This window comes from Salmo trutta, chromosome 14, assembly GCF_901001165.1.
Source record: "Salmo trutta chromosome 14, fSalTru1.1, whole genome shotgun sequence".
Classification (NCBI taxonomy): domain Eukaryota; kingdom Metazoa; phylum Chordata; class Actinopteri; order Salmoniformes; family Salmonidae; genus Salmo; species Salmo trutta.
This window is the reverse complement of record NC_042970.1, coordinates 7367736-7392349: the sequence shown is the minus strand read 5'-3', so window position 1 is coordinate 7392349 and position 24614 is coordinate 7367736. Positions and strand designations below refer to the sequence as shown.

Sequence of the window (24614 nt, the reverse complement as noted above, 5' to 3'; positions counted from 1 at the left end):
TAAACAGCAAACCTGGTTTCAACAAACAGATAAATCAACACCTCGCAGCACAATGCCTCTCCCCTATTTGACCTAGATAGTTTGTGTGTATGCATTGATATGTAGGCTACGTGTGCCTTTCTAATAATGTATGTCCTTGAGCTGTTCTTGTCTAATGATGTTCTGTATTATGTCATTCTGTTTTATATTTCATGTTTTGTGTGGAACCCCAGGAAGAGTAGCTGCTGCTTTTGCAACAGCTAATGAGGATCCTCATAAAATACCAATACCAAACACATCTCATTCTCAAATAAAGCTGGCATAGTCACAAAATACCCCGCTAAAATTACACTCATAACGCACACAATTCTGTGAAATAAATAATGACATGGTGGATTTGACATGAACAGTAAAAAGTAAACACGAGGGAAGGTTTTCTCCAAAGTCAATGAAGTTTATTGAACTTTTAGAGCAGAATGTTGGTGTAGTTGAGCAGGGTCAGTGGTGAATCTGGGTTCTGTCTATCTGCTCGAAAACCATGTTCCCTTTCAACCCATGATCTGTACAGGAAAGGAGATCAATTAAAATAGACACAGACATTTGCCCCCCAAATAATAATCAATATTGTGACAGAGACAGCGACACAAATTTTACAAAATAAAATATACAAAACAATGTGTCATCCAACTTGGGTATGTCATCTAATATAACATTAGATGCCATAGACACACTTTGAGAGAAATAAAGTAATGGTCTTCTCCTGTCCCTAGCTATACAGGACGTACCCCGTTCATCCAGCTGATGTAAGCAGACACACGGGTGAAGACGGTGGGCCTGCGGTTGGCGTTGCATCCGGCACTGGAAACGAAGCTGGTCACACCGTGGACATAGTACTGACCGTTGACCTGGCAGTTCAGGGGGCCGCCAGAGTCTCCCTACAATGACGGAGAGAGAGAGAGAGAGCTTCATCAGGACTGAGTTTCCAATTTGTTATTCTTACTCATATTTATGTATAACATAAAGAGTTACTGGTTATTTTTATTTTCTAAACATGTAGCTAAACTATGATATAATTCCAATGATAAACAAATATAAAGTAAATTAAACGCATCCAGTAAAACCAAGACAAATCATCTTCATACCTCTTGGTGTAACGTTTAAGGTTTTAGAGGGACAGACACAGGGTCATGGGTTCAAATACCAAACCGATCGGTCTTCTCCCCTCCCCCTCCATTACACTGGTCTTACCTGGCAACCAGAGTTGGCTCCGCCACCGGCACAGACCATGGTGGTCTTGACGGAAGATCCCCACCAGCCAGAGCTGGAGCAGGTCTGGTGGTCAACACTGGGTAGCCAAGCCTGCTTCAGGCTGTTGGACAGAGAACCGCCGGCTATAGGAAAGACAAGGCTTTATTAGAATATGTAAAAAAAAAAATATATAGTGAGATTTATCCATTGTTGTTATATATCACTTCAGCTGATAGTGAGGAACAGGAGATGCATTTAAGAGGAACAGGATATGAGAATTCAATATGGTTTCATTAGAACATTTCCAAATAATGACATTTAACCATCTGTCGTCTCAGTTGACATATTAGTTATAGCAGGTTGACGTTTAGTGTCACGAGTCTTGTCCTGGAGGCAAAACTGAGCGATTTCCCCTTAGATAGGCCAGCTGCAAAGTAATAGTTGGCTATTGTAAAGATTCATAAAAAAAAAAGGGCTTTTTGGTCATAGTTTAAGGTTAGGGTTAGTTTCCAGTTGTAATGTCACATTCACAAGTACAGTGAAATGCTTTTCTTGCAAACTCAAAAAACCCAACAATCCAATAATCAATAACAATAAAATATTGAAAAATAACAAGGTAGAACAAAAACACACAAGATATAATGAGGGTTTAGGGTTATCAGTGGGGTTAGGGTTAGTTTTAAAATCAGATTTTATTACTCTGTTCCAGCTAGTGACTACTCTACAGAGCAAGATTCATGACGAAAAACGCTAACCTGCTTAGTTAGTCACTTCCATGCTTAAGACCAAGTATAAACCCCCCAAAAACCCCAGCTCTGCTAGCTCTGTTAGTGTCAGGGTTCAAGTTCAGGGTTGTGGTTAGTTATGGGTAGTCTCTGGGACCTGTATGTAAAGACAATGAAATGTTGAATGTATTTGATGTTACATTGAGATAATAGGTTACTACTGACTCTGGGTGCGTCCCCATCCGGTGATGTAGCAAGGGTTGTTGTTGGGTAGGATCTGGCCAGATGGAGGAAGAGCAGCCAGCTGGACAGCAGAGTTCAGGGAAGCCTCGGTGGACAGACGCAGCAGGGCGATGTCATATCTAATGAATAGAAGATATATACTATATCATACCTGAGGAACAGAAGGTTATACATCGTTCTCACAGATTTCTGCACTTCCTCCTAAACTTTCTATTCTGTACTTATGCACTTTAACCCTAACATGGGTTAACCACTAGGAAGATAGCCTAGTGGTTAGAGAGGCAGGTAGCCTAGTGGTTAGAGCGGCAGGTAGCCTAGTGGTTAGAGAGGCAGGTAGCCTAGTGGTTAGAGCGGCAGGTAGCCTAGTGGTTAGAGAGGCAGGTAGCCTAGTGGTTAGAGCGGCAGGTAGCCTAGTGGTTAGAGAGGCAGGTAGCCTAGTGGTTAGAGAGGCAGGTAGACTAGTGGTTAGAGAGGCAGGTAGCCTAGTGGTTAGAGAGGCAGGTAGACTAGTGGTTAGAGAGGCAGGTAGCCTAGTGGTTAGAGCGGCAGGTAGACTAGTGGTTAGAGAGGCAGGTAGACTAGTGGTTAGAGAGGCAGGTAGCCTAGTGGTTAGAGCGGCAGGTAGTCTAGTGGTTAGAGCGGCAGGTAGTCTAGTGGTTAGAGAGGCAGAAAGACTAGTGGTTAGAGAGGCAGGTAGCCTAGTGGTTAGAGAGGCAGGTAGCCTAGTGGTTAGAGAGGCAGGTAGCCTAGTGGTTAGAGAGGCAGGTAGCCTAGTGGTTAGAGAGGCAGGTAGCCTAGTGGTTAGAGCGGCAGGTAGTCTAGTGGTTAGAGAGGCAGGTAGCCTAGTGGTTAGAGAGGCAGGTAGCCTAGTGGTTAGAGAGGCAGGTAGCCTAGTGGTTAGAGAGGCAGGTAGCCTAGTGGTTAGAGAGGCAGGTAGACTAGTGGTTAGAGAGGCAGGTAGACTAGTGGTTAGAGCGGCAGGTAGTCTAGTGGTTAGAGCGGCAGGTAGTCTAGTGGTTAGAGAGGCAGAAAGACTAGTGGTTAGAGAGGCAGGTAGCCTAGTGGTTAGAGAGGCAGGTAGCCTAGTGGTTAGAGAGGCAGGTAGCCTAGTGGTTAGAGAGGCAGGTAGCCTAGTGGTTAGAGAGGCAGGTAGACTAGTGGTTAGAGAGGCAGGTAGCCTAGTGGTTAGAGCGGCAGGTAGTCTAGTGGTTAGAGCGGCAGGTAGTCTAGTGGTTAGAGAGGCAGAAAGACTAGTGATTAGAGAGGCAGGTAGCCTAGTGGTTAGAGCGGCAGGTAGCCTAGTGGTTAGAGCGGCAGGTAGCCTAGTGGTTAGAGCGGCAGGTAGCCTAGTGGTTAGAGCGGCAGGTAGTCTAGTGGTTAGAGAGGCAGGTAGACTAGTGATTAGAGAGGCAGGTAGACTAGTGATTAGAGAGGCAGGTAGTCTAGTGGTTAGAGAGGCAGGTAGACTAGTGGTTAGAGCGTTGGACTAGTAACCAGCAGGTAGCCTAGTGGTTAGAGAGGCAGGTAGTCTAGTGGTTAGAGAGGCAGGTAGCCTAGTGGTTAGAGAGGCAGGTAGTCTAGTGGTTAGAGCGGCAGGTAGTCTAGCGGTTAGAGCGGCAGGTAGACTAGTGGTTAGAGAGGCAGGTAGTCTAGTGATTAGAGCGTTGGACTAGTAACCAGCAGGTAGCCTAGTGATTAGAGAGGCAGGTAGACTAGTGATTAGAGAGGCAGGTAGTCTAGTGGTTAGAGAGGCAGGTAGTCTAGTGGTTAGTGGCAGGTGAATGTTTCAAATCATCAAACAAATTTAAATATTACACAAAGATAACCCAAGTAAACACAAAATGCAGTTTTTAAGTGATGAATTTATTTATTAAGGGAAAAAAGCTATCCAAACTTTCATGGCCCTATGTGAAAAAGTAATATCCCCCTAAACCTAATAACTGGTTGTGCCACCCTCAGCTTCAACAACTGCAATCAAGCGTTTCCGATAACTGGCAATGAGTCTTTCACATCGCCGTGGAGGAATTTTGGCCCACTCTTCTTTGCAGAATTGTTTTAATTCAGCCACATTGGAGGGTTTTCAAGCATGAACTGCCTTTTTAAGGTCACGCCACATCATCTCAATTGGATTCAAGTCCGGTCTTTGACTAGGCCACTCCAAAACCTTCATTCAGTTTTTTTTAAGCCAATCAGAGGTGGACTTGCTGGTGTGTTTTGGATCATTGTCCTGCTGCAAAACCCAAGTGCGCTTCAGCTTGAGGTCATGAACTGATGGCCAGACATTCTCCTTCAGGATTTTTTGGTAGAGAGCAGAATTCCTGGTTCCATCAATCACAGCAAGTGGTCCAGGTCCTGAAGCAGCAAAGCATCCCCAGACCATCACACTACCACCACATTTGACTGTTGGTATGATGTTCTTTTTCTGAAATGCTGTGTTACTTTTACGCCAGATGTAACGGGACGCACACCTTCCAAAATGGTCAATTTTTGTCTCGTCAGTCCACAGAATATTTTCCCAAACGTGTTGGGGATTATCAAGATGTTTTTTACCAAAAGTGAGACGAGCTTTTATGTTATTTTTGGTCAGCAGTGGTTTTCGCCTTGGAACTCTGCCATGGATGCCATTTTTGCCCAGTCTCTTTCTTATGGTTGAGTCATGAACACTGACCTTAACTGAGGCAAGTGAGGCCTGTAGTTCTTTAGATGTTGTTGTGGGTTCTTTTGTGACCTCTTGGATGAGTCGTCGCTGCGCTCTTGGGGTAATTCCGGTAGGCCGGCCACTCCTGGGAAGGTTCACCACTGTTCCAAATGTTCTCCATTTGTGGATAATGTCTCTCACCGTGGTTCGCTGGAGTCCCAAAACTTTAGAAATGGCTTTGTAACCCTTTCCAGACTTTAAACAATCAATTTTTCAAATGTTAAAACAGTACGTACCCTCCGGCGATGTTGTTTGAGTTCCACCCGTTGTGGATGTAGACATTGCTGACGGTCATGATCTGCTCCTTACCCTCGTTGCTGTTCAGGTGGTGGTCTCCCAGAACCACACGCCAAGTCCTCTGGCTGCAGACACAAACGCAATAATACCTTGGTCACTTAGGAAGTCAGTTAGGAAATCAGTTAGGAAGTTATGCAGCATATACATACATATTATAGAAATCTTAAAGCTGGAATCTGTTGCGGTGAAACTGCCACGTACGTAAGGTCTACTTTAAATAACCGTTTTTTCCCTCTGACATCGTTGCACATCGTTACATCGTTACATCGTTACATCGTTGCACATCGTTACATCGTTGCACATCGTTACACATCGTTACACATCGTTACACATCGTTACATCGTTACATCGTTGCACATCATTGCACATCATTGCACATCGTTACATCGTTACATCGTTACACATCGTTACACATCGTTACACATCGTTACACATCGTTACATCGTTACATCGTTACACATCGTTACATCGTTACATCGTTACATCGTTACATCGTTACATCGTTACATCGTTATATCGTTACATCGTTACATCGTTACATCGTTGCACATCGTTACATCGTTACACATCGTTGCACATCGTTACATTGTTGCACATCGTTACACATCGTTACATTGTTGCACATCGTTGCACATCGTTACATCGTTACACATCGTTACATCGTTGCACATCGTTGCACATCGTTATATCGTTACATCGTTACATCGTTACATCGTTGCACATCGTTACATCGTTACACATCGTTGCACATCGTTACATCGTTGCACATCGTTACACATCGTTACATCGTTGCACATCGTTACATCGTTGCACATCGTTGCACATCGTTACATCGTTACACATCGTTACATCGTTGCACATCGTTGCACATCGTTGCACATCGTTACATCGTTGCACATCGTTACACATCATTACATCGTTACATCGTTGCACATCGTTGCACATCATTACATCGTTACACATCGTTACACATCGTTACATCGTTACACATCGTTGCACATCGTTACATCGTTACATCGTTACACATCGTTACATTGTTACATCGTTGCACATCGTTACATCGTTGCACATCGTTACATCGTTAAATTGTTGCACATCGTTACATCGTTACATCGTTACATCGTTACACATCGTTGCACATCGTTACAGCGTTGCATCGTTACACATCGTTGCACATCGTTACATCGTTACACATCGTTACATCGTTGCACATCGTTACATCGTTGCACATCGTTACACATCGTTACATCGTTGCACATCGTTACATTGTTACACATCGTTACATCGTTGCACATCGTTACATCGTTACACATCATTACATCGTTGCACATTGTTACATCGTTACATCGTTGCACATCGTTACATCGTTACACATCATTACATCGTTGCACATCGTTACATCATTACATCATTACATCGTTGCACATCGTTACATCGTTACATCGTTGCACATCGTTACATCGTTACATCGTTACATCATTGCACATCGTTACATCGTTACATCGTTGCACATCGTTACATCGTTACATCGTTGCACATCGTTACATCATTGCACATCATTACACATCGTTACATCGTTACATCGTTACATCGTTGCACATCGTTGCACATCGTTACATCGTTACATCGTTACACATCGTTACATCGTTGCACATCGTTACACATCGTTACACATCGTTACATCGTTACACATCGTTGCACATCGTTGCACATCGTTACATCGTTGCACATCGTTACACATCGTTACATCGTTGCACATCGTTGCACATCGTTACATCGTTACACATCGTTACACATCGTTACATCGTTACACATCGTTGCACATCGTTACATCGTTACATCGTTACACATTGTTGCACATCGTTACATCGTTGCACATCGTTACATCGTTACATCGTTGCACATCGTTACATCGTTACACATCGTTACACATCGTTACATCGTTACACATCGTTGCACATCGTTACATCGTTACATCGTTACACATCGTTGCACATCGTTACATCGTTGCACATCGTTACATCGTTACATCGTTGCACATCGTTACATCGTTACACATCGTTACATCGTTACATCGTTGCACATCGTTGCACATCGTTACATCGCTACATCGTTACACATCGTTGCACATCGTTACATCGTTGCACATCGTTGCACATCGTTACATTGTTACACATCGTTGCACATCGTTACATCGTTACATCGTTACACATCGTTGCACATCGTTACATCGTTACACATCGTTACATCGTTACATCGTTGCACATCGTTACATCGTTGCACATCGTTACATCGTTACATTGTTACACATCGTTACATCGTTGCACATCGTTACATCGTTACATCGTTGCACATCGTTACATCGTTGCACATCATTACACATCGTTGCACATCGTTACATCGTTGCACATCGTTACATCGTTACACATCATTACATCGTTACACATCGTTACATCGTTACACATCATTACATCGTTACACATCGTTACATCGTTACATCGTTACACATCGTTAAATCGTTACATCGTTACATCGTTGCACATCGTTACATCGTTACATCGTTACATCGTTGCACATCGTTACATCGTTACACATCGTTACATTGTTACACATCGTTACATCGTTGCACATCGTTACATCGTTACATCGTTGCACATCGTTACACATCGTAACATCGTTACATCATTACATCGTTACATCGTTGCACATCGTTACATCGTTACATCGTTGCACATCGTTACATCGTTGCACATCGTTAAATCGTTACATCGTTACATCGTTGCACATCGTTGCACATCGTTACATCGTTACATCATTACATCATTACACATCGTTACATCGTTGCACATCGTTACATCGTTGCACATCGTTACATCGTTGCACATCGTTACATCGTTGCACATCGTTGTACATCGTTACATCGTTACATCGTTACATCGTTGCACATCGTTGTACATCGTTACATCGTTGCACATCGTTACATCGTTACATCATTACATCGTCACATCATTACATCGTTGCACATCGTTACATCGTTACATCATTACATCGTTGCATCGTTACATCGTTACATCGTTGCACATCGTTACATCGTTACATCGTTACATCGTTGCACATCGTTACATCATTACATCGTTACATCGTTACACATCGTTACACATCGTTACATCGTTACATCGTTACATCGTTGCACATCGTTACATCGTTACATCGTTGCACATCGTTACATCGTTACACATCGTTACACATCGTTACATCGTTGCACATCGTTACATCGTTACATCGTTGCACATAGTTGTACATCGTTACATCGTTACATCGTTGCACATCGTTGTACATCGTTACATCGTTGCACATCATTACATCGTTACACATCGTTACATCGTTACATCGTTACATCGTTGCACATCGTTACATCGTTACATCGTTACACATCGTTACACATCGTTACATCGTTACATCGTTACATCATTGCACGCTCAATAGAACTGCAGAGTAGGATTTTTGTTTATCACAACACTGGAAGCTCATGTTCTCCGTTTGATAAAAAATTATGTTTATCAAATGAGCCCGGGGCGACCAGGGGCGCTGTGTTACCTATAGCAGATCTCAGCTTTAACCTAACGCCAAGCGACCTTGTCAAGAGGTTTCAGAGTTTCACTATAAAATCTAACGTCTTCCTTTGTCCAACCTGTCCACACAGTGAGCAGCAGTCATGACCCATCCTCTCCTGATCAGACTACCTCCACAGGTGTGGTAGTAGGAGCTGCCAGACTGGTACTGGAGAGATATCTGAGGACAAGAGAGAAAGAGAGAGAGAGAGGTGAGAGGAGGATGTTAAAGATGAGAAGCAGAAGGGAGGAGAGACTTAGAAGAAAACATATTTACCAAAAAATATTTGACAAAAGTAGAAAAGTGAGTTTCATAGTATGAAACTATAAGGTGCAGCTACTTCCTTGCCGGATCCCAGGTCCCGTGGCCAACTCCTCTAGTACAGAGGAACTGGCTGAAGCACAGAAAGATCTGGGCGCAGGCTAATGTTGACACCCAGAATCAAATCAGCTAGGCTGTCACAGGAGACTTCACTGGTGGAACCAGCCTGTTTTACTTCACAGAATGGTGATCACAGCAATCAGGCTGGTTCCATCAGGCTACGGGAGACTATTTTTTATTTAACCTTAATTTAACTGAAAGTCAGTTAAGAACAAATTCTTATTTTCAATGACGGCCTAGGAACAGTGGGTTAACTGCCTTGTTCAGGGGTAGAACAACAGATTTTCACCTTGTCAGCTCGAGGATTCGATCCAGCAACCTTTTGGTTACTGGCCCAACACTCTAACCACTAGGCTACCTGATGCCCCAAAGGATAATGTTTTACCTGCCAGGGCCAGGAGTTGGGCTGGGCGACCTCGCCACCCACAACTTTTTCCTCAGCTACATCTTCCAGGTATCTGGGCTGGGGAACCAGATTCTCAGAAAGCACTGGGGACAGAGGAAATACAGTTAGAGAGAGAGAAAAAATGAAAGAAAAGTGGTTTAAGACCGGGTAGCCACCGTGTCCTACAGAAAAACAGTTAAAGACCAGGGAGCCACCGTGTCCTACAGAAAAACAGTTAAAGACCAGGGAGCCACCGTGTCCTACAGAAAAACAGTTAAAGACCAGGGAGCCACCGTGTCCTACAGAAAAACAGTTAAAGACCAGGGAGCCACCGTGTCCTACAGAAAAACAGTTAAAGACCAGGGAGCCACCGTGTCCTACAGAAAAACAGTTAAAGACCAGGGAGCCACCGTGTCCTACAGAAAAACAGTTAAAGACCAGGGAGCCACCGTGTCCTACAGAAAAACAGTTAAAGACCAGGGAGCCACCGTGTCCTACAGAAAAACAGTTAAAGACCAGGGAGCCACCGTGTCCTACAGAAAAACAGTTAAAGACCAGGGAGCCACCGTGTCCTACAGAAAAACAGTTAAAGACCAGGGAGCCACCGTGTCCTACAGAAAAACAGTTAAAGACCAGGGAGCCACCGTGTCCTACAGAAAAACAGTTAAAGACCAGGGAGCCACCGTGTCCTACAGAAAAACAGTTAAAGACCAGGGAGCCACCGTGTCCTACAGAAAAACAGTTAAAGACCAGGGAGCCACCGTGTCCTACAGAAAAACAGTTAAAGACCAGGGAGCCACCGTGTCCTACAGAAAAACAGTTAAAGACCAGGGAGCCACCGTGTCCTACAGAAAAACAGTTAAAGACCAGGGAGCCACCGTGTCCTACAGAAAAACAGTTAAAGACCAGGGAGCCACCGTGTCCTACAGAAAAACAGTTAAAGACCAGGGAGCCACCGTGTCCTACAGAAAAACAGTTAAAGACCAGGGAGCCACCGTGTCCTACAGAAAAACAGTTAAAGACCAGGGAGCCACCGTGTCCTACAGAAAAACAGTTAAAGACCAGGGAGCCACCGTGTCCTACAGAAAAACAGTTAAAGACCAGGGAGCCACCGTGTCCTACAGAAAAACAGTTAAAGACCAGGGAGCCACCGTGTCCTACAGAAAAACAGTTAAAGACCAGGGAGCCACCGTGTCCTACAGAAAAACAGTTAAAGACCAGGGAGCCACCGTGTCCTACAGAAAAACAGTTAAAGACCAGGGAGCCACCGTGTCCTACAGAAAAACAGTTAAAGACCAGGGAGCCACCGTGTCCTACAGAAAAACAGTTAAAGACCAGGGAGCCACCGTGTCCTACAGAAAAACAGTTAAAGACCAGGGAGCCACCGTGTCCTACAGAAAAACAGTTAAAGACCAGGGAGCCACCGTGTCCTACAGAAAAACAGTTAAAGACCAGGGAGCCACCGTGTCCTACAGAAAAACAGTTAAAGACCAGGGAGCCACCGTGTCCTACAGAAAAACAGTTAAAGACCAGGGTAGCCACCGTGTCCTACAGAAAAACAGTTAAAGACCAGGGAGCCACCGTGTCCTACAGAAAAACAGTTAAAGACCAGGGAGCCACCGTGTCCTACAGAAAAAACAGTTAAAGACCAGGGAGCCACCGTGTCCTACAGAAAAACAGTTAAAGACCAGGGTAGCCACCGTGTCCTACAGAAAAACAGTTAAAGACCAGGGAGCCACCGTGTCCTACAGAAAAACAGTTAAAGACCAGGGAGCCACCGTGTCCTACAGAAAAACAGTTAAAGACCAGGTAGCCACCGTGTCCTACAGAAAAACAGTTAAAGACCAGGGAGCCACCGTGTCCTACAGAAAAACAGTTAAAGACCAGGGAGCCACCGTGTCCTACAGAAAAACAGTTAAAGACCAGGGAGCCACCGTGTCCTACAGAAAAACAGTTAAAGACCAGGGAGCCACCGTGTCCTACAGAAAAACAGTTAAAGACCAGGGAGCCACCGTGTCCTACAGAAAAACAGTTAAAGACCAGGGAGCCACCGTGTCCTACAGAAAAACAGTTAAAGACCAGGGAGCCACCGTGTCCTACAGAAAAACAGTTAAAGACCAGGGAGCCACCGTGTCCTACAGAAAAACAGTTAAAGACCAGGGAGCCACCGTGTCCTACAGAAAAACAGTTAAAGACCAGGGAGCCACCGTGTCCTACAGAAAAACAGTTAAAGACCAGGGAGCCACCGTGTCCTACAGAAAAACAGTTAAAGACCAGGGAGCCACCGTGTCCTACAGAAAAACAGTTAAAGACCAGGGAGCCACCGTGTCCTACAGAAAAACAGTTAAAGACCAGGGAGCCACCGTGTCCTACAGAAAAACAGTTAAAGACCAGGGAGCCACCGTGTCCTACAGAAAAACAGTTAAAGACCAGGGAGCCACCGTGTCCTACAGAAAAACAGTTAAAGACCAGGGGAGCCAAAGTATTCAGACCCCTTGACTTTTCCCACATTTTGTTACGTTACAGCCTTTTTCTAAAATGGAATAAATAAATAAAATCTCTCCAATATACACACAATAGCCCATACTGACAAAGTGAAAACAGGTTTAGAAATGTTTGCAAATGTATATAAAAAAACAGAAATACCTTATTTACATAAGTATTCAGACCTTTTGCTAAGGGACTCGAAATGGAGCTCAGGTGCATCCTGTTCCCATTGAGATGTTTCTACAACTTGATTGGAGTCCTCCTGTGGTAGATTCAACTGATTGGACATGATTTGGAAAGGCACACACTTGTCTATATAAGGTCCCACAGTTGACAGTGCATGTCAGAGCAAAAACCAAGCCATGAGACTGAAGGAGCTCCGAGACAGGATTGTGTTGAGGCACAGATCTGTGGAACTGTACCAAAAAAATTCTGCATCATTGACGGTCCTCAAGAACACAGTGGCTTCCAACATTCTTAAATTGACTTTTCCTAGAGCTGGCCGCCCGGCCAAACTGAGTAATCGGGGGAGAAGGGCCTTGGTCAGGGAGGTCACCAAGAACCCGATGGTCACTCTGACAGAGCTCTAGAGTTCCTCTGTGGAGATGGGAGAACCTTCCAGAAGGAAAACCATCTCTGCAGCACTCCACCAGTCAGGCCTTTATGGTAGACTAGTGGCCAGGCGGAAACCACTCCTCGGTAAAAGGCACATGACAGCCCGCTTGGAGTTTGACAAAAGGCACCTAAGACTCTCAGACCATGAGAAACAAGAATCTCTGGTCTGATGAGACCAATATTGAACTCTTTGGCCTGAATGCCAAGCGTCACATCTGAAGGAAACCTGGTGCCATCCTTACGGTGGAGCATGGTGGCAGCATCATGCTGTGGGGAAGTATTTTAGCGGCAGAGACTGGGAGACTAGTCAAGATCGAGGGAAAGATGAATGGAGCAAAGTGTAGAGAGATCCTTGATGAAAACCTGCTCCAGAGCGCTCAGGACCTCAGACTGGGGCGAAGGTTCACCTTCGACGACCCTAAACACACAGCCAAGACAATGCAGGAGTGGCTTCGGGACAAGTCTCTGAATGTCCTTGAGTGGCCCAGCCTGAGTCGGGACTTGAACCCGATCGAACATCTCTGGAAAAACCTGAAAATAGCTGTGCAGCAATGCTCCCCATCCAACCTGATAGAGCTTGATAGGATCTGCAGAGAGGAATGGGAGAAACTCTCCAAATACAGGTGTGCCAAGCTTGTAGCGTCATACCCAAGAAGACTCAAGGCTGTAATCGCTGCCAAAGGTGCTTCAACAAAGTACTGAGTAAAGGGATTTTGTTTTATTTAAAAAAATATATAAATTAGCAAACATTTCTAAAAGCCTGTTTTTGCTTTGTCATTATGGGGTATTGTGTGTAGATTGATGAGGGTGGAAAGAAACTATTCAATACATTTTAGAATAAAACTGTAACATAACATGTGAAAAAAGTCAAGGGGTCTGAATACTTTCCAAAGGAACTGTATTTCTACCTAATTAATTACACAAAAACAAATACCCCCCCCCCACTTCACATCCTAAAGTGCCACGTACACAGAAATGCTGGTTTTAGGCAGCACTAAAAAAGGCAGGGCAGGCCAGGGCTTGTGATTGGAGTATTCATTGCATTGTGTAATGCAGTGTAGCCTAGTTTGCTTTACACCATCCCAGCAGGGCAAAAGACTCGGGGCTGAGACAAAATCATTCGGTGTCTGAAGCCCGTAAGCCCGGCTCTGGTGACATCAGTGGTGGCTATTAATAAACTAGTCCTGAACATATCTTAAACTAAAGGCATTGTATTTGTTACAAATCATTCCCTAAGTTCTAGACCTCAGTTGAATCTGGTTATGAATGACGTGGCTAGTAGAGTAAGTTGAGGAGACTAAACTTCTTGGTGTCACCTTAGACTGTAAATTGTCACGGTCAAGGCATATTGATTCAATTGTTGTAAAGATGGGGAGAGGTCTGACTGTGATAAAGAGATGCTCAACTTTTTTAACAACAAAGTTGATGAAACAAGTCCTGGAGGCTCTAGTTTGATCTAATCTTGACTAATGCCAGGTGATATTGTCAAGTGCTGCAAAGAAGGACCTAGAAAAAGCTGTCACCAGTATGCATGTTTGTCTCAAAGTAGAGGTTGACTGAGGGACCTTACAGATAATTGTATGTGTGGGGTTACAGAGATGAGGTAGTCATTCAAAAATCATATTAAACACTATTATTGCACACAGAGTGATTCAATCCAACTTATTATGTGACTTGTTAAGCACATTTTTACTCCTTAACTTATTTAGACATGCCATTACAAAGAGCTTGAATACTTGTTGACTCAAGACAATTCATTTGTAAAATTTTCTAAAAACATTATTCCATTTTGACATTATGGTATAGGCCAGTGACCCAAACAAAAATCTAAATTTAATCTGTATTAAATTCAGGCTGTAACACAACAAAATGTGGAAAAAGTCAAGGGATGTGAATACTTTCTGAAGGCACTTTAGCATGAGATTAGCTATAAAAATGCACATTTAAGTCTTTGCACCATGGCAAATGTGTAGAATTGTAGAAAGTTACTCTCCTCCCCTCCTCCCCCCCTTGCAGTCCACTGGTCTCTCCCCTATTTGACCTAGTTAACCTAGTTAAGGCATGTGTAAACTGTATGGTCTCTCCCATAATTTGACCTTGTTAACCTAGTTAAGGCATATGTTTACTGTATGGTCTCTCCCATAATTTGACCTAGTTAACCTAGTTAAGGCATATGTAAACTGTATGGTCTCTCCCATAATTTGACCTTGTTAACCTAGTTAAGGCATATGTAAACTGTATGGTCTCTCCCATAATTTGACCTAGTTAACCTAGTTAAGGCATATGTTTACTGTATGGTCTCTCTCCTATTTGACCTAGTTAACCTAGTTAAGCCATATGTAACCTAGTTAAGGCATATGTAAACTGTATGGTCTCTCTCCTATTTGACCTAGTTGACCTAGTTAAGCCATATGTAACCTATTTAAGGAATATGTATACTTGAAGTAGTTATTTATATATGCGTGTAAGTCTGTAAGGTCTATGTTAATGTTTTGAAATGTACTGTATGTAAATTGTAAAGTATTTTTGTTTGTAATGTCTTTTTCTGTTTGTGTCAGACCCCAGGAAGAATAGATGTCGCTAATGGGGATCCTAATAAAATCTAAATCTAGTCTATTAGTCTCAATCAGAGGGTGAGTATAGAGATGGTTCATTTCTTCAGGGAGATAGAGTATAGAGATGGTCATTTCTTACCCAGGGCTGCGAGAGCGCTCAACAGGACGAACCTCAGCATGTTTTCAATCTGTCAGTCTGTCCTTATGGAATATTCCTGTCCCTGTTTTATACCCTCAGGAGGCAGGAGGTCTCAGAACACCCAACCTGATCTATCTATGGTTACAAAACGCCACAGTTTTCCCAGAATCCTGGTTGGAGGATTCCTGGAATCAGGAGAGAATAAGTTAGGAGGGAATACTCCACCCAGGATATCTGGAAACCTGTCTGGTCTGGACTGGCTGTGGTGTGGTGTAGGTGTGGGTGTTTGTACAACATCAGGGTGGCGGCAGGTAACCTACCTGTGTTCTGTCCCACCATTATCTCACTGTCCAAGGTCTTTGGCCTCACCTCACCTCACCTCACATACAGTACCTGGGTTAGGGTTAGCAGATCCAGCTGTATTACAGTACAGTACCTGGGTTAGGGTTAGCAGATCCAGCTGTATTACAGTACCTGGGTTAGGGTTAGCAGATCCAGCTGTATTACTGTACAGTACCTGGGTTAGGGTTAGCAGATCCAGCTGTATTACAGTACAGTACCTGGGTTAGGGTTAGCAGATCCAGCTGTATTACAGTACAGTACCTGGGTTAGGGTTAGCAGATCCAGCTGTATTACAGTACCTGGGTTAGGGTTAGCAGATCCAGCTGTATTACTGTACAGTACCTGGGTTAGGGTTAGCAGATCCAGCTGTATTACAGTACAGTACCTGGGTTAGGGTTAGCAGATCCAGCTGTATTACAGTACCTGGGTTAGGGTTAGCAGATCCAGCTGTATTACAGTACAGTACCCGGGTTAGGGTTAGCAGATCCAGCTGTATTACAGTACAGTACCTGGGTTAGGGTTAGCAGATCCAGCTGTATTACAGTACCTGGGTTAGGGTTAGCAGATCCAGCTGTATTACAGTACAGTACCTGGGTTAGGGTTAGCAGATCCAGCTGTATTACAGTACCTGGGTTAGGGTTAGCAGATCCAGCTGTATTACAGTACAGTACCCGGGTTAGGGTTAGCAGATCCAGCTGTATTACAGTACCTGGGTTAGGGTTAGCAGATCCAGCTGTATTACTGTACAGTACCTGGGTTAGGGTTAGCAGATCCAGCTGTATTACAGTACAGTACCTGGGTTAGGGTTAGCAGATCCAGCTGTATTACAGTACCTGGGTTAGGGTTAGCAGATCCAGCTGTATTACAGTACAGTACCTGGGTTAGGGTTAGCAGATCCAGCTGTATTACAGTACAGTACCTGGGTTAGGGTTAGCTGATCCAGCTGTATTACTGTACAGTACCTGGGTTAGGGTTAGCAGATCCAGCTGTATTACAGTACAGTACCTGGGTTAGGGTTAGCAGATCCAGCTGTATTACAGTGCCTGGGTTAAGGTTAGTAGATCCAGCTGTATTACAGTACCTGGGTTAGGGTTAGCAGAACCAGCTGTATTACAGTACAGTACCTGGGTTAGGGTTAGCAGATCCAGCTGTATTACAGTGCAGTACCTGGGTTAGGGTTAGCAGATCCAGCTGTATTACAGTGCCTGGGTTAGGGTTAGCATATCCAGCTGTATTACTGTACAGTGGATTTTTCAAGGATCATTGCCTTATCTTGTGTAATTATTGGAAAATATTACTGTTTTAAAGGTGTTGGAGATCAAATAAAAGATTTTATGAAATGTTTGAAATATTCTGTACACTTCAATAAAGGCTCCAATGTGGTTTATTGTCAAGATTGTAAACCCTCGGGTTTGTTTTTCATATACGACTGTCGTAGTGATTAGACCAAGGCTCAGCGGGATGCGTGCTCATCATTATATTTATTATAAACGGAAAAACAAGAAAACAGATAAACACGACAGTAAACAGTTTTGCAGGCTAGACTATAAGCAATGCAAAAACAACTACCCACAATCAGACAGGTGAAAACATACTCCCTAAATATGACTCTCAATCAGGAACAACGATGTACAGCTGTTCCTGATTGAGAGCCACACCAGGCCAACAAAGAAATACACAAACTAGAAAAACCTAGAACACCAACACCAGAACATATACCAAAAACCCCAGAACACATAAATACAACACCCCTCTACATACACATAACCCCCAAACCATATAAAACAAACACCCCCTGCCACGTCCTGACCAAACTACAATAACAAAATACCCCTATTACTGGTCAGGACGTGACATGTGCCTTTTTCTGTTTGCCTTTTGCTTATCTTGTGCTGATAATAACAGCTGCAGCAGTTCCATTCAACACCCTGTGTTGCCAATCTGAAAGTACAGTACACCTACATCCCAAATTACCTTTTATTCCTGCTTAGTGCACAGAATAGGGTGTGATTTGGGACGCAGCCTTACACCCTGGTCGAGCCAAACCAGACAGGAGGAGGTCAGTTGGGGTGTCCTGCCTCCTGAGGGTATAAAACAGGGACAGAAATATTCCATCAGGGAAGACTGACACTGACAGACTGAAAACATGTTGAGGTTCGTCCTGTTGAGCGCTCTCGCAGTCCTGGGTAAGAACTGAACTTCTTCCAGACGCTCTGTCTGTCTGCCTTTTTATTCCCCCCCCCGTTCACTCTCACTCACTTTTCTTATTCAGACTCTCTTCCTCCCTCTCCATTTTCTCAATGTCCTTGTATCTCTTTCTCTCTCTCTCTTTGAGTAGTACATACAGCATCCAGAAGAAATCTACTTTAGCTGTGTGTTTCCCCCCCCCCCCCCCCCCCCCCCCCCCCCCCCCCCCCCCCCTTGTAACCTCCTGCAGTGTTGGCTGTGGATCTGGTTCCCCAGCCCAGATACCTGGAAGATGTTCCTGAGCAGAGAGTTGTGGGTGGTGAGGTCGCCCAGCCCAACTCCTGGCCCTGGCAGGTAAAACATTAGCCTGATCCCAGGACTGTACTATATGTGCTTCAGCAAACTCTTCGATACTCCACTGTCATACGAGTTGGCCGTGACGCATACAGATCTGGGACCAGGCAACAACAACAAAAAAATTACTGTTGAGACGTGTTACTTGAATTAAACTTTGAGCAGCAGACCTAGGCGGAAAAAATATTTGTATTTTGCAGTATATTTGAAAATACTAACTTACAAATACTCAAGGTAGTTGAATATACACTGAGTATACAAAACATTAAGAACACCTTCCTAATATTGAGTTGCAACCCCTTCTGCTCTTAGAACAGCCTCAATTCGTCGAGGCATGGGATCTACACGGTGTCTAAAACGTTCCACAGGGAAGCTGGCCCATGTTGATTTCAATGCTTCCCACAGCAGGTGTTCCTAATGTTTTTTACACTCAGTTGTACTTTCTTTAGTTTCAACTAAAATGCAATTGTTTGATTGTATTTGATATTCCAATACAGGTCTCAGAAAAACAAATAATACTTGAAAGTGTTTTGAATACCTCTCAGAAAACCCAATTATATTTGAAGGTATTTTAATATATGCAAGTTATTTGAACCCCCCCCCCCCCACAAAAAAATATGTATTTGATGGCTGCCAAATATTTTGATGAAGAACCAAACACTATAATAGTTTGTTGAATTAGTGTAAATATATGATAATCAGCAGATGGTTTGGAGACATGAATCTTAATATAGCCTATAGCCTTGAATTAAATAAACGAGGGACATTGAATCCCCTCAACATCAACAACGTTTTATAATCATTGGAGTAGACCACTTTTTGCAGCTTCAAAAATGACTAACAAAATAAATGTTGATCATGAGCGGCATAAGATAACCCATTAACTCCTGACTTCTAGTTCTTAAACATGTGTAGTGAGTTTTAGCATTATTGCACTAGCAACACCGTTACATAGGACTTTGGACATTTGCTCTCCATAATAATGGAGTTATCACAAGTGGAATGAGGAACAGTCACTATTCCTCTTGTGTACTCCGGTTACTAAAACTCTCAGCTCATTGATATGCAATTAAAATGCAATGACCAATGTTTTATGTGACTGCATGCTAATAAAACATGTTGCTTCAAAAGTAATTAGAGTTGTATTATACAGGCACAACAACAGGTTCATGTTAAATGTTACTGAGAATGCTAACAGCAACAAAACATGGCTATGAAACGTTGAAAGGAAACTAAATATCCCAAAACTAGCTTCTTCAATCAGCTACAGACAACGTAGGTGGAAAATTGGGTTAGTTTGTATCCGTACTAAACTATCCCTTTAAAGATGGTGTGTTTGAAACAAAGAAAATGTACCCTCAGAGGGTCCCTTTAAAGATGGTATAGTCACAGTGTGTTTGAAACAAGAAAACATACCCTCAGGGGGACAAATAGTTTCGGGGTTATTTTTTGCTAAGCATCCAACTTCCTGTTTGCAAATGGCTTTGAATTTCTCTGCAGTATTTTCAGGCATTATAAAATTAATTGCAGCTTTCAACCTTTTTTAGTGGCCCGTTGAACGTTAGTCATACAGTAGTTGAGCGTCACAACTTATTTATACTTCTCTGTACAAAATATAATTGTTTAATTGGTTTGACTTAATTGTGTACACCTAAAATAAAATGTTATTGGTCACATACACATGGTTAGCAGATGTTAATGCGAGTGTAGCGAAATGCTTGTGCTTCTAGTTCCGACCGTGCAGTAATATCTAACAAGTAATCGAACAATTTCACAACTACCTTTTATACACAAGTGTAAAGGAAGGAATAAGAATATGTACATAAAAATATATGAATGAGTGATGGTATAGAACGGCATAGTCAAGATGCAGTAGATGGTATAGAGTACAGTATATACATATGAGATGAGTAATGTAGGGTATGTAAACATTATATAAAGTGGCATTGTTTAAAGTGACTAGTGGCATTGTTTGAAGTGACTACATTTATTACATCCAATTTTTAATTATTAAAGTGGCTAGAGATTTGAGTCTGTATGTTGGCAGCAGCCTCTCTATGTTAGTGATGGCTGTTTAAGTCTGATGGCCTTGAGATAGAAGCTGTTTTTCAGTCTCTCGGTCCCAGCTTTGATGCACCTGTACTGACCTCGCCTTCTGGATGATAGCAAGGTGAACAGGAAGTGGCTCGGGTGGTTGTTGTCCTTGATGATCTTTTTTGTCCTTCCTGTGACATCGGGTGGTGTAGGTGTCCCCATCGGGTGGTGTAGGTGTCCCCACCTGGGGCAATGGACATTCAGCAGAATGGACATTTACAGAACGTTCAGATAGAAATGCATTGTGTAGATCCAATATGACGGTCAGATAGATTGGAATAGTATAGGAGATTGTGCATACTCTATTCATTTTATTTTCTTTATTATTAGTAGTTATTTTTTGTATTTTACCCCCCTTTTTCTCCCTAATTTCGATCGTGTCTCATCGCTGCAACTCCCCAACGGACCTAGGAGGCGAAGGTGGAGTCATGCTTCCTCCGAAACATGACCCGTCAAACCACGCTTCAAAACACCCCGCCCGCTTAACACGGAAACCAGTGGCACCAATGTGTCGGAGGAAACACCGTTCAACTGACGAGCGAGGTCAGCCTGCAGGAACCAAGCCCGCCACAAGGAGTCGCTAGAGCGCGATGAGCCAAATAAAGCTCCCCTGGCCAAACCCTCCCCTAACCCAGATGATGCTGGGCCAATTGTTCGCTGCCTCATGGGTCTCCCGGTCGCGGCCGGCTGCAACACAGCCCGGGATCAAACCCGGGTCTGTAGTGACGCCTCAAGCACTGCGATGCTGCGCCACTTGGGAGGCCTTGTCTTCTCATCTTTAACATCCTCCTCTCACCTCTCTCTCTCTTTCTCTCTTGTCCTCAGATATCTCTCCAGTACCAGTCTGGCAGCTCCTACTACCACACCTGTGGAGGTAGTCTGATCAGGAGAGGATGGGTCATGACTGCTGCTCACTGTGTGGACAGGTTGGACAAAGGAAGACGTTTTAGAATAACTACATTTTTCCAAGAGTTAACATTACACAAATAAATAATACACAGATACAAATACATTATACAAGATAAATAGCAAGGTTTTGAATTTTGATTCAAATATGTCATTTATAGGATATGTAAGTAACTTCCTAACTGACCAATGTATTATTGCTTACGTGTGTGTCTTCAGCCAGAGGACTTGGCGTGTGGTTCTGGGAGACCACAACCTGAACAGCAACGAGGGTAAAGAGCAGATCATGACCGTCAACAAAGTCTACATCCACAACAGGTGGAACTCAATCAACGTCGCTGGAGGGTACGGAATTCATTTGGAATCACGTTTTTATTTTTGTTTAAAGAAGTTCAAATTGCGTCAATAATTGGTTTGAATTTAGCTACACTAACTAGTTAAATGTCTCTATTTTTGACAGATTCTAATGATACCATTTTATTAGATCTTAAAAATAAGTGTTCTGTAGTATGTTTATAATAAACTGGAGAATGATCCTAGTATTAAGTAGATGTGTTAGGGTTGAAGCACCAAAGAACAGGAAGAAGGTCAGGAGGGAGTACGTAAGAAAGATTTATGACTTGAGCTGAAAATGAAGCCTCCTAGACATGTGCTTCTGTTCCTCAGATATGACATTGTGTTCCTCTAACCCTCAGATATGACATTGTGTTCCTCTAACCCTCAGATATGACATTGTGTTCCTCTAACCCTCAGATATGACATTGTGTTCCTCTAACCCTCAGATATGACATTGTGTTCCTCTAACCCTCAGATATGACATTGTGTTCCTCTAACCCTCAGATATGACATTGTGTTCCTCTAACCCTCAGATATGACATCGCTCTGCTGCGTCTGGACACCGAGGCTTCCCTGAACTCTGCTGTCCAGCTGGCTGCTCTTCCTCCCTCTGACCAGATCCTGCCCAACAACAACCCTTGCTACATCACTGGATGGGGACGCACCTCCAGTGAGTTGCATAAGTAGCTAACAGTAACTGAACTTGTAAATGGTTTTGGGTTAATATTTGTACATTTATATTTATGTCTAGTTTATAGTTTTTTTTTCTAGAAGTCGATCTAGCCATATGATTCCCATCCTGTTATCTCCTCTAACGTGTCCCCTGTCCTTCCTATAGCCGGCGGACCTCTGTCCAACAGCCTGAAGCAGGCTTGGCTACCCAGTGTTGACCACCAGACCTGCTCCAGCTCTAGCTGGTGGGGATCTACCGTCAAGACCACCATGGTCTGTGCCGGTGGCGGAGCCAACTCTGGTTGCAACGTAAGACCAGTCTAATGGAATAATTGGGTTAAATATTGCAGTCAATTGGGGTGGTGGGGGGGGGGGGGGGTGTTCCAGGGTTTGAACCTGCAACCCTGTCTCTCTTGTTCCAACATCTTACCAATTCTCTTAGTGGTGTACTGCTGAGGACTACAACATGTTTTTGAATGAATGCAATGCAGTTTATATTTCTTTATAGTTTAAATGATGTCATTGCTTACATATTTAGAACTCAAAAACAAATCATTGACGTGTTGTAAGTATCTTGCCCTGGTCTCAGTCCTGATGAAGCTCTCTCTCTCCATCATTGTAGGGAGACTCTGGCGGCCCCCTGAACTGCCAGGTCAACGGTCAGTACTATGTCCACGGTATTGCCAGCTTCGTTTCCAGTGCCGGATGCAACGCCAACCGCAAGCCCACCGTCTTCACCCGTGTGTCTGCTTACATCAGCTGGATGAACGGGGTACGTCCTGTATAGCTAGGGACAGGAGAAGAACATTACTTTATTTCTCTCCAAGCTTGTCTATGGCATTGTTATGCACATTTTAATTTGTCAAATTGGTGTCCGTCTCAGTAACAATATTGACTGTATTTTGGGCAAATGTCGAAATGCCGATCTAATTAATTTTCTGTCCTTTCCTCTACAGATCATGGGTTGAAAGGGAACATGGTCATCGAGCACAACCCAGCTCAATTTCATTCACATTCTGCTCTTAAAGTTAAATAAACGTAAAAATGTGCAGTAAACCTTTTGTCTTGTCTATGTGTAACAAGTCAAATCTATCTCAGTGTTCTTCTCCACTTTAAGATATCATATGTAAATTGATCAGATCTGGGTTAAACATGAGCACAGTTTTGAATACATTTCCCCTTGGCAGTACCAATGTTTATATACACACTAGATGACTTCAGGGACTCTGTTTTGAAGCCACCTAGTCTCCATCTTGATACTCCCCCAAATCAAATCAAATCAAATTTATTTATATAGCCCTTCGTACATCAGCTGAAATCTCAAAGTGCTGTACAGAAACCCAGCCTAAAACCCCAAACAGCAAGCAATGCATGTGAAAGAAGCACGGTGGCTGGGAAAAACTCTGGAGTCAGTGTAAAAATAGTTAGGAAGATATAGAAATGCATTTATTAATGTCTACATTTGTTTTTGCCTCATTTGTTCTATTACAGACACATTAATGCATACTTTTAAATTATATTATGTCCCCACTACAACAACAAAATACTTCAATACATTTAATTTTGTCCTTGAAACATTTCATTGAAATACTGTAGATTTCAATTCAAATCAAATTGTATTGGTCACATACACATGGTTAGTAGATGTTAATGCGAGTGTAGCGAAATGCTTGTGCTTCTAGTTCTGACCATGCAGTAATATCTAACAAGTAATCTAACAATTTCACAACAACTACCTTTTACACACAAGTGTATAAAGGAATGAATAAGAATATGTACATAAAAATATATGCATGAGCGATGGCCGAACGGCATAGGCAGGAGGCAGTAGATGGCATAGAGTACAGTATATACATATGAGATGAGTAATGTAGGGTATGTAAACATTATATAAAGTGGCATTGTTTAAAGTGACTAGTAATACATGTATTACATCAAATCTTTTATTATTAAAGTGGCTAGAGATTTGAGTCGGGTAGTTGTTGTCCTTGATGATCTTTTTTGGCCTTCCTATGACATCGGGTGCTGTAGGTGTCCTGGAGGGCAGGTAGTTTGCCCCCGGTGATGCGTTGTGCAGACCTCACTACCCTCTGGAGAGCCTTACGGTTATGGGCGGAGCAGTTGCCATACCAGGCGGTGATACAGCCCGACAGGATGCTCTCAATTGTGCATCTGTGTTTTTGTGACAAGCCAAATTTCTTCAGCCTCCTGAGGTTGAAGAGGCGCTGTTGCACCTTCTTCAACACGCTGTCTGTGTGGGTGGACCATTTCAGTTTGTCCGTGCTGTGTACGCCGAGGAACTTAAAACTTTCCACCTTCTCCACTACTGTCCCGTCGATATGGATAGGGGGGTGCTCCC

At 43.3% G+C, this 24614-nt stretch overlaps 2 protein-coding genes across 2 annotated transcripts; one reads left to right on the top strand and one right to left on the bottom strand.

Annotated features, from left to right (window-relative positions):
• Positions 1-407: 407 nt before the first annotated feature.
• LOC115207304 (elastase-1-like) lies at positions 408-15452 on the bottom strand. The gene is made up of 8 exons (XM_029774289.1): positions 15365-15452; positions 9569-9672; positions 8882-8982; positions 5130-5255; positions 2178-2314; positions 1228-1370; positions 765-914; positions 408-539 (listed from the first exon to the last, which is right to left on the bottom strand). Exons 1-8 carry the CDS (start codon positions 15402-15404, stop codon positions 528-530), a joined length of 813 nt encoding a protein of 270 aa, XP_029630149.1. The 5' UTR covers positions 15405-15452; the 3' UTR covers positions 408-527.
• A 2357-nt stretch (positions 15453-17809) lies between these two features.
• Positions 17810-23311, top strand: LOC115207303 (elastase-1). Its single transcript, XM_029774288.1, has 8 exons — positions 17810-17892; positions 18144-18247; positions 21167-21267; positions 21467-21592; positions 22117-22253; positions 22422-22564; positions 22878-23027; positions 23212-23311. The coding sequence occupies exons 1-8, from the start codon at positions 17853-17855 to the stop codon at positions 23221-23223; spliced, it is 813 nt and encodes a 270-aa protein (XP_029630148.1). The 5' UTR covers positions 17810-17852; the 3' UTR covers positions 23224-23311.
• Positions 23312-24614: the final 1303 nt, after the last annotated feature.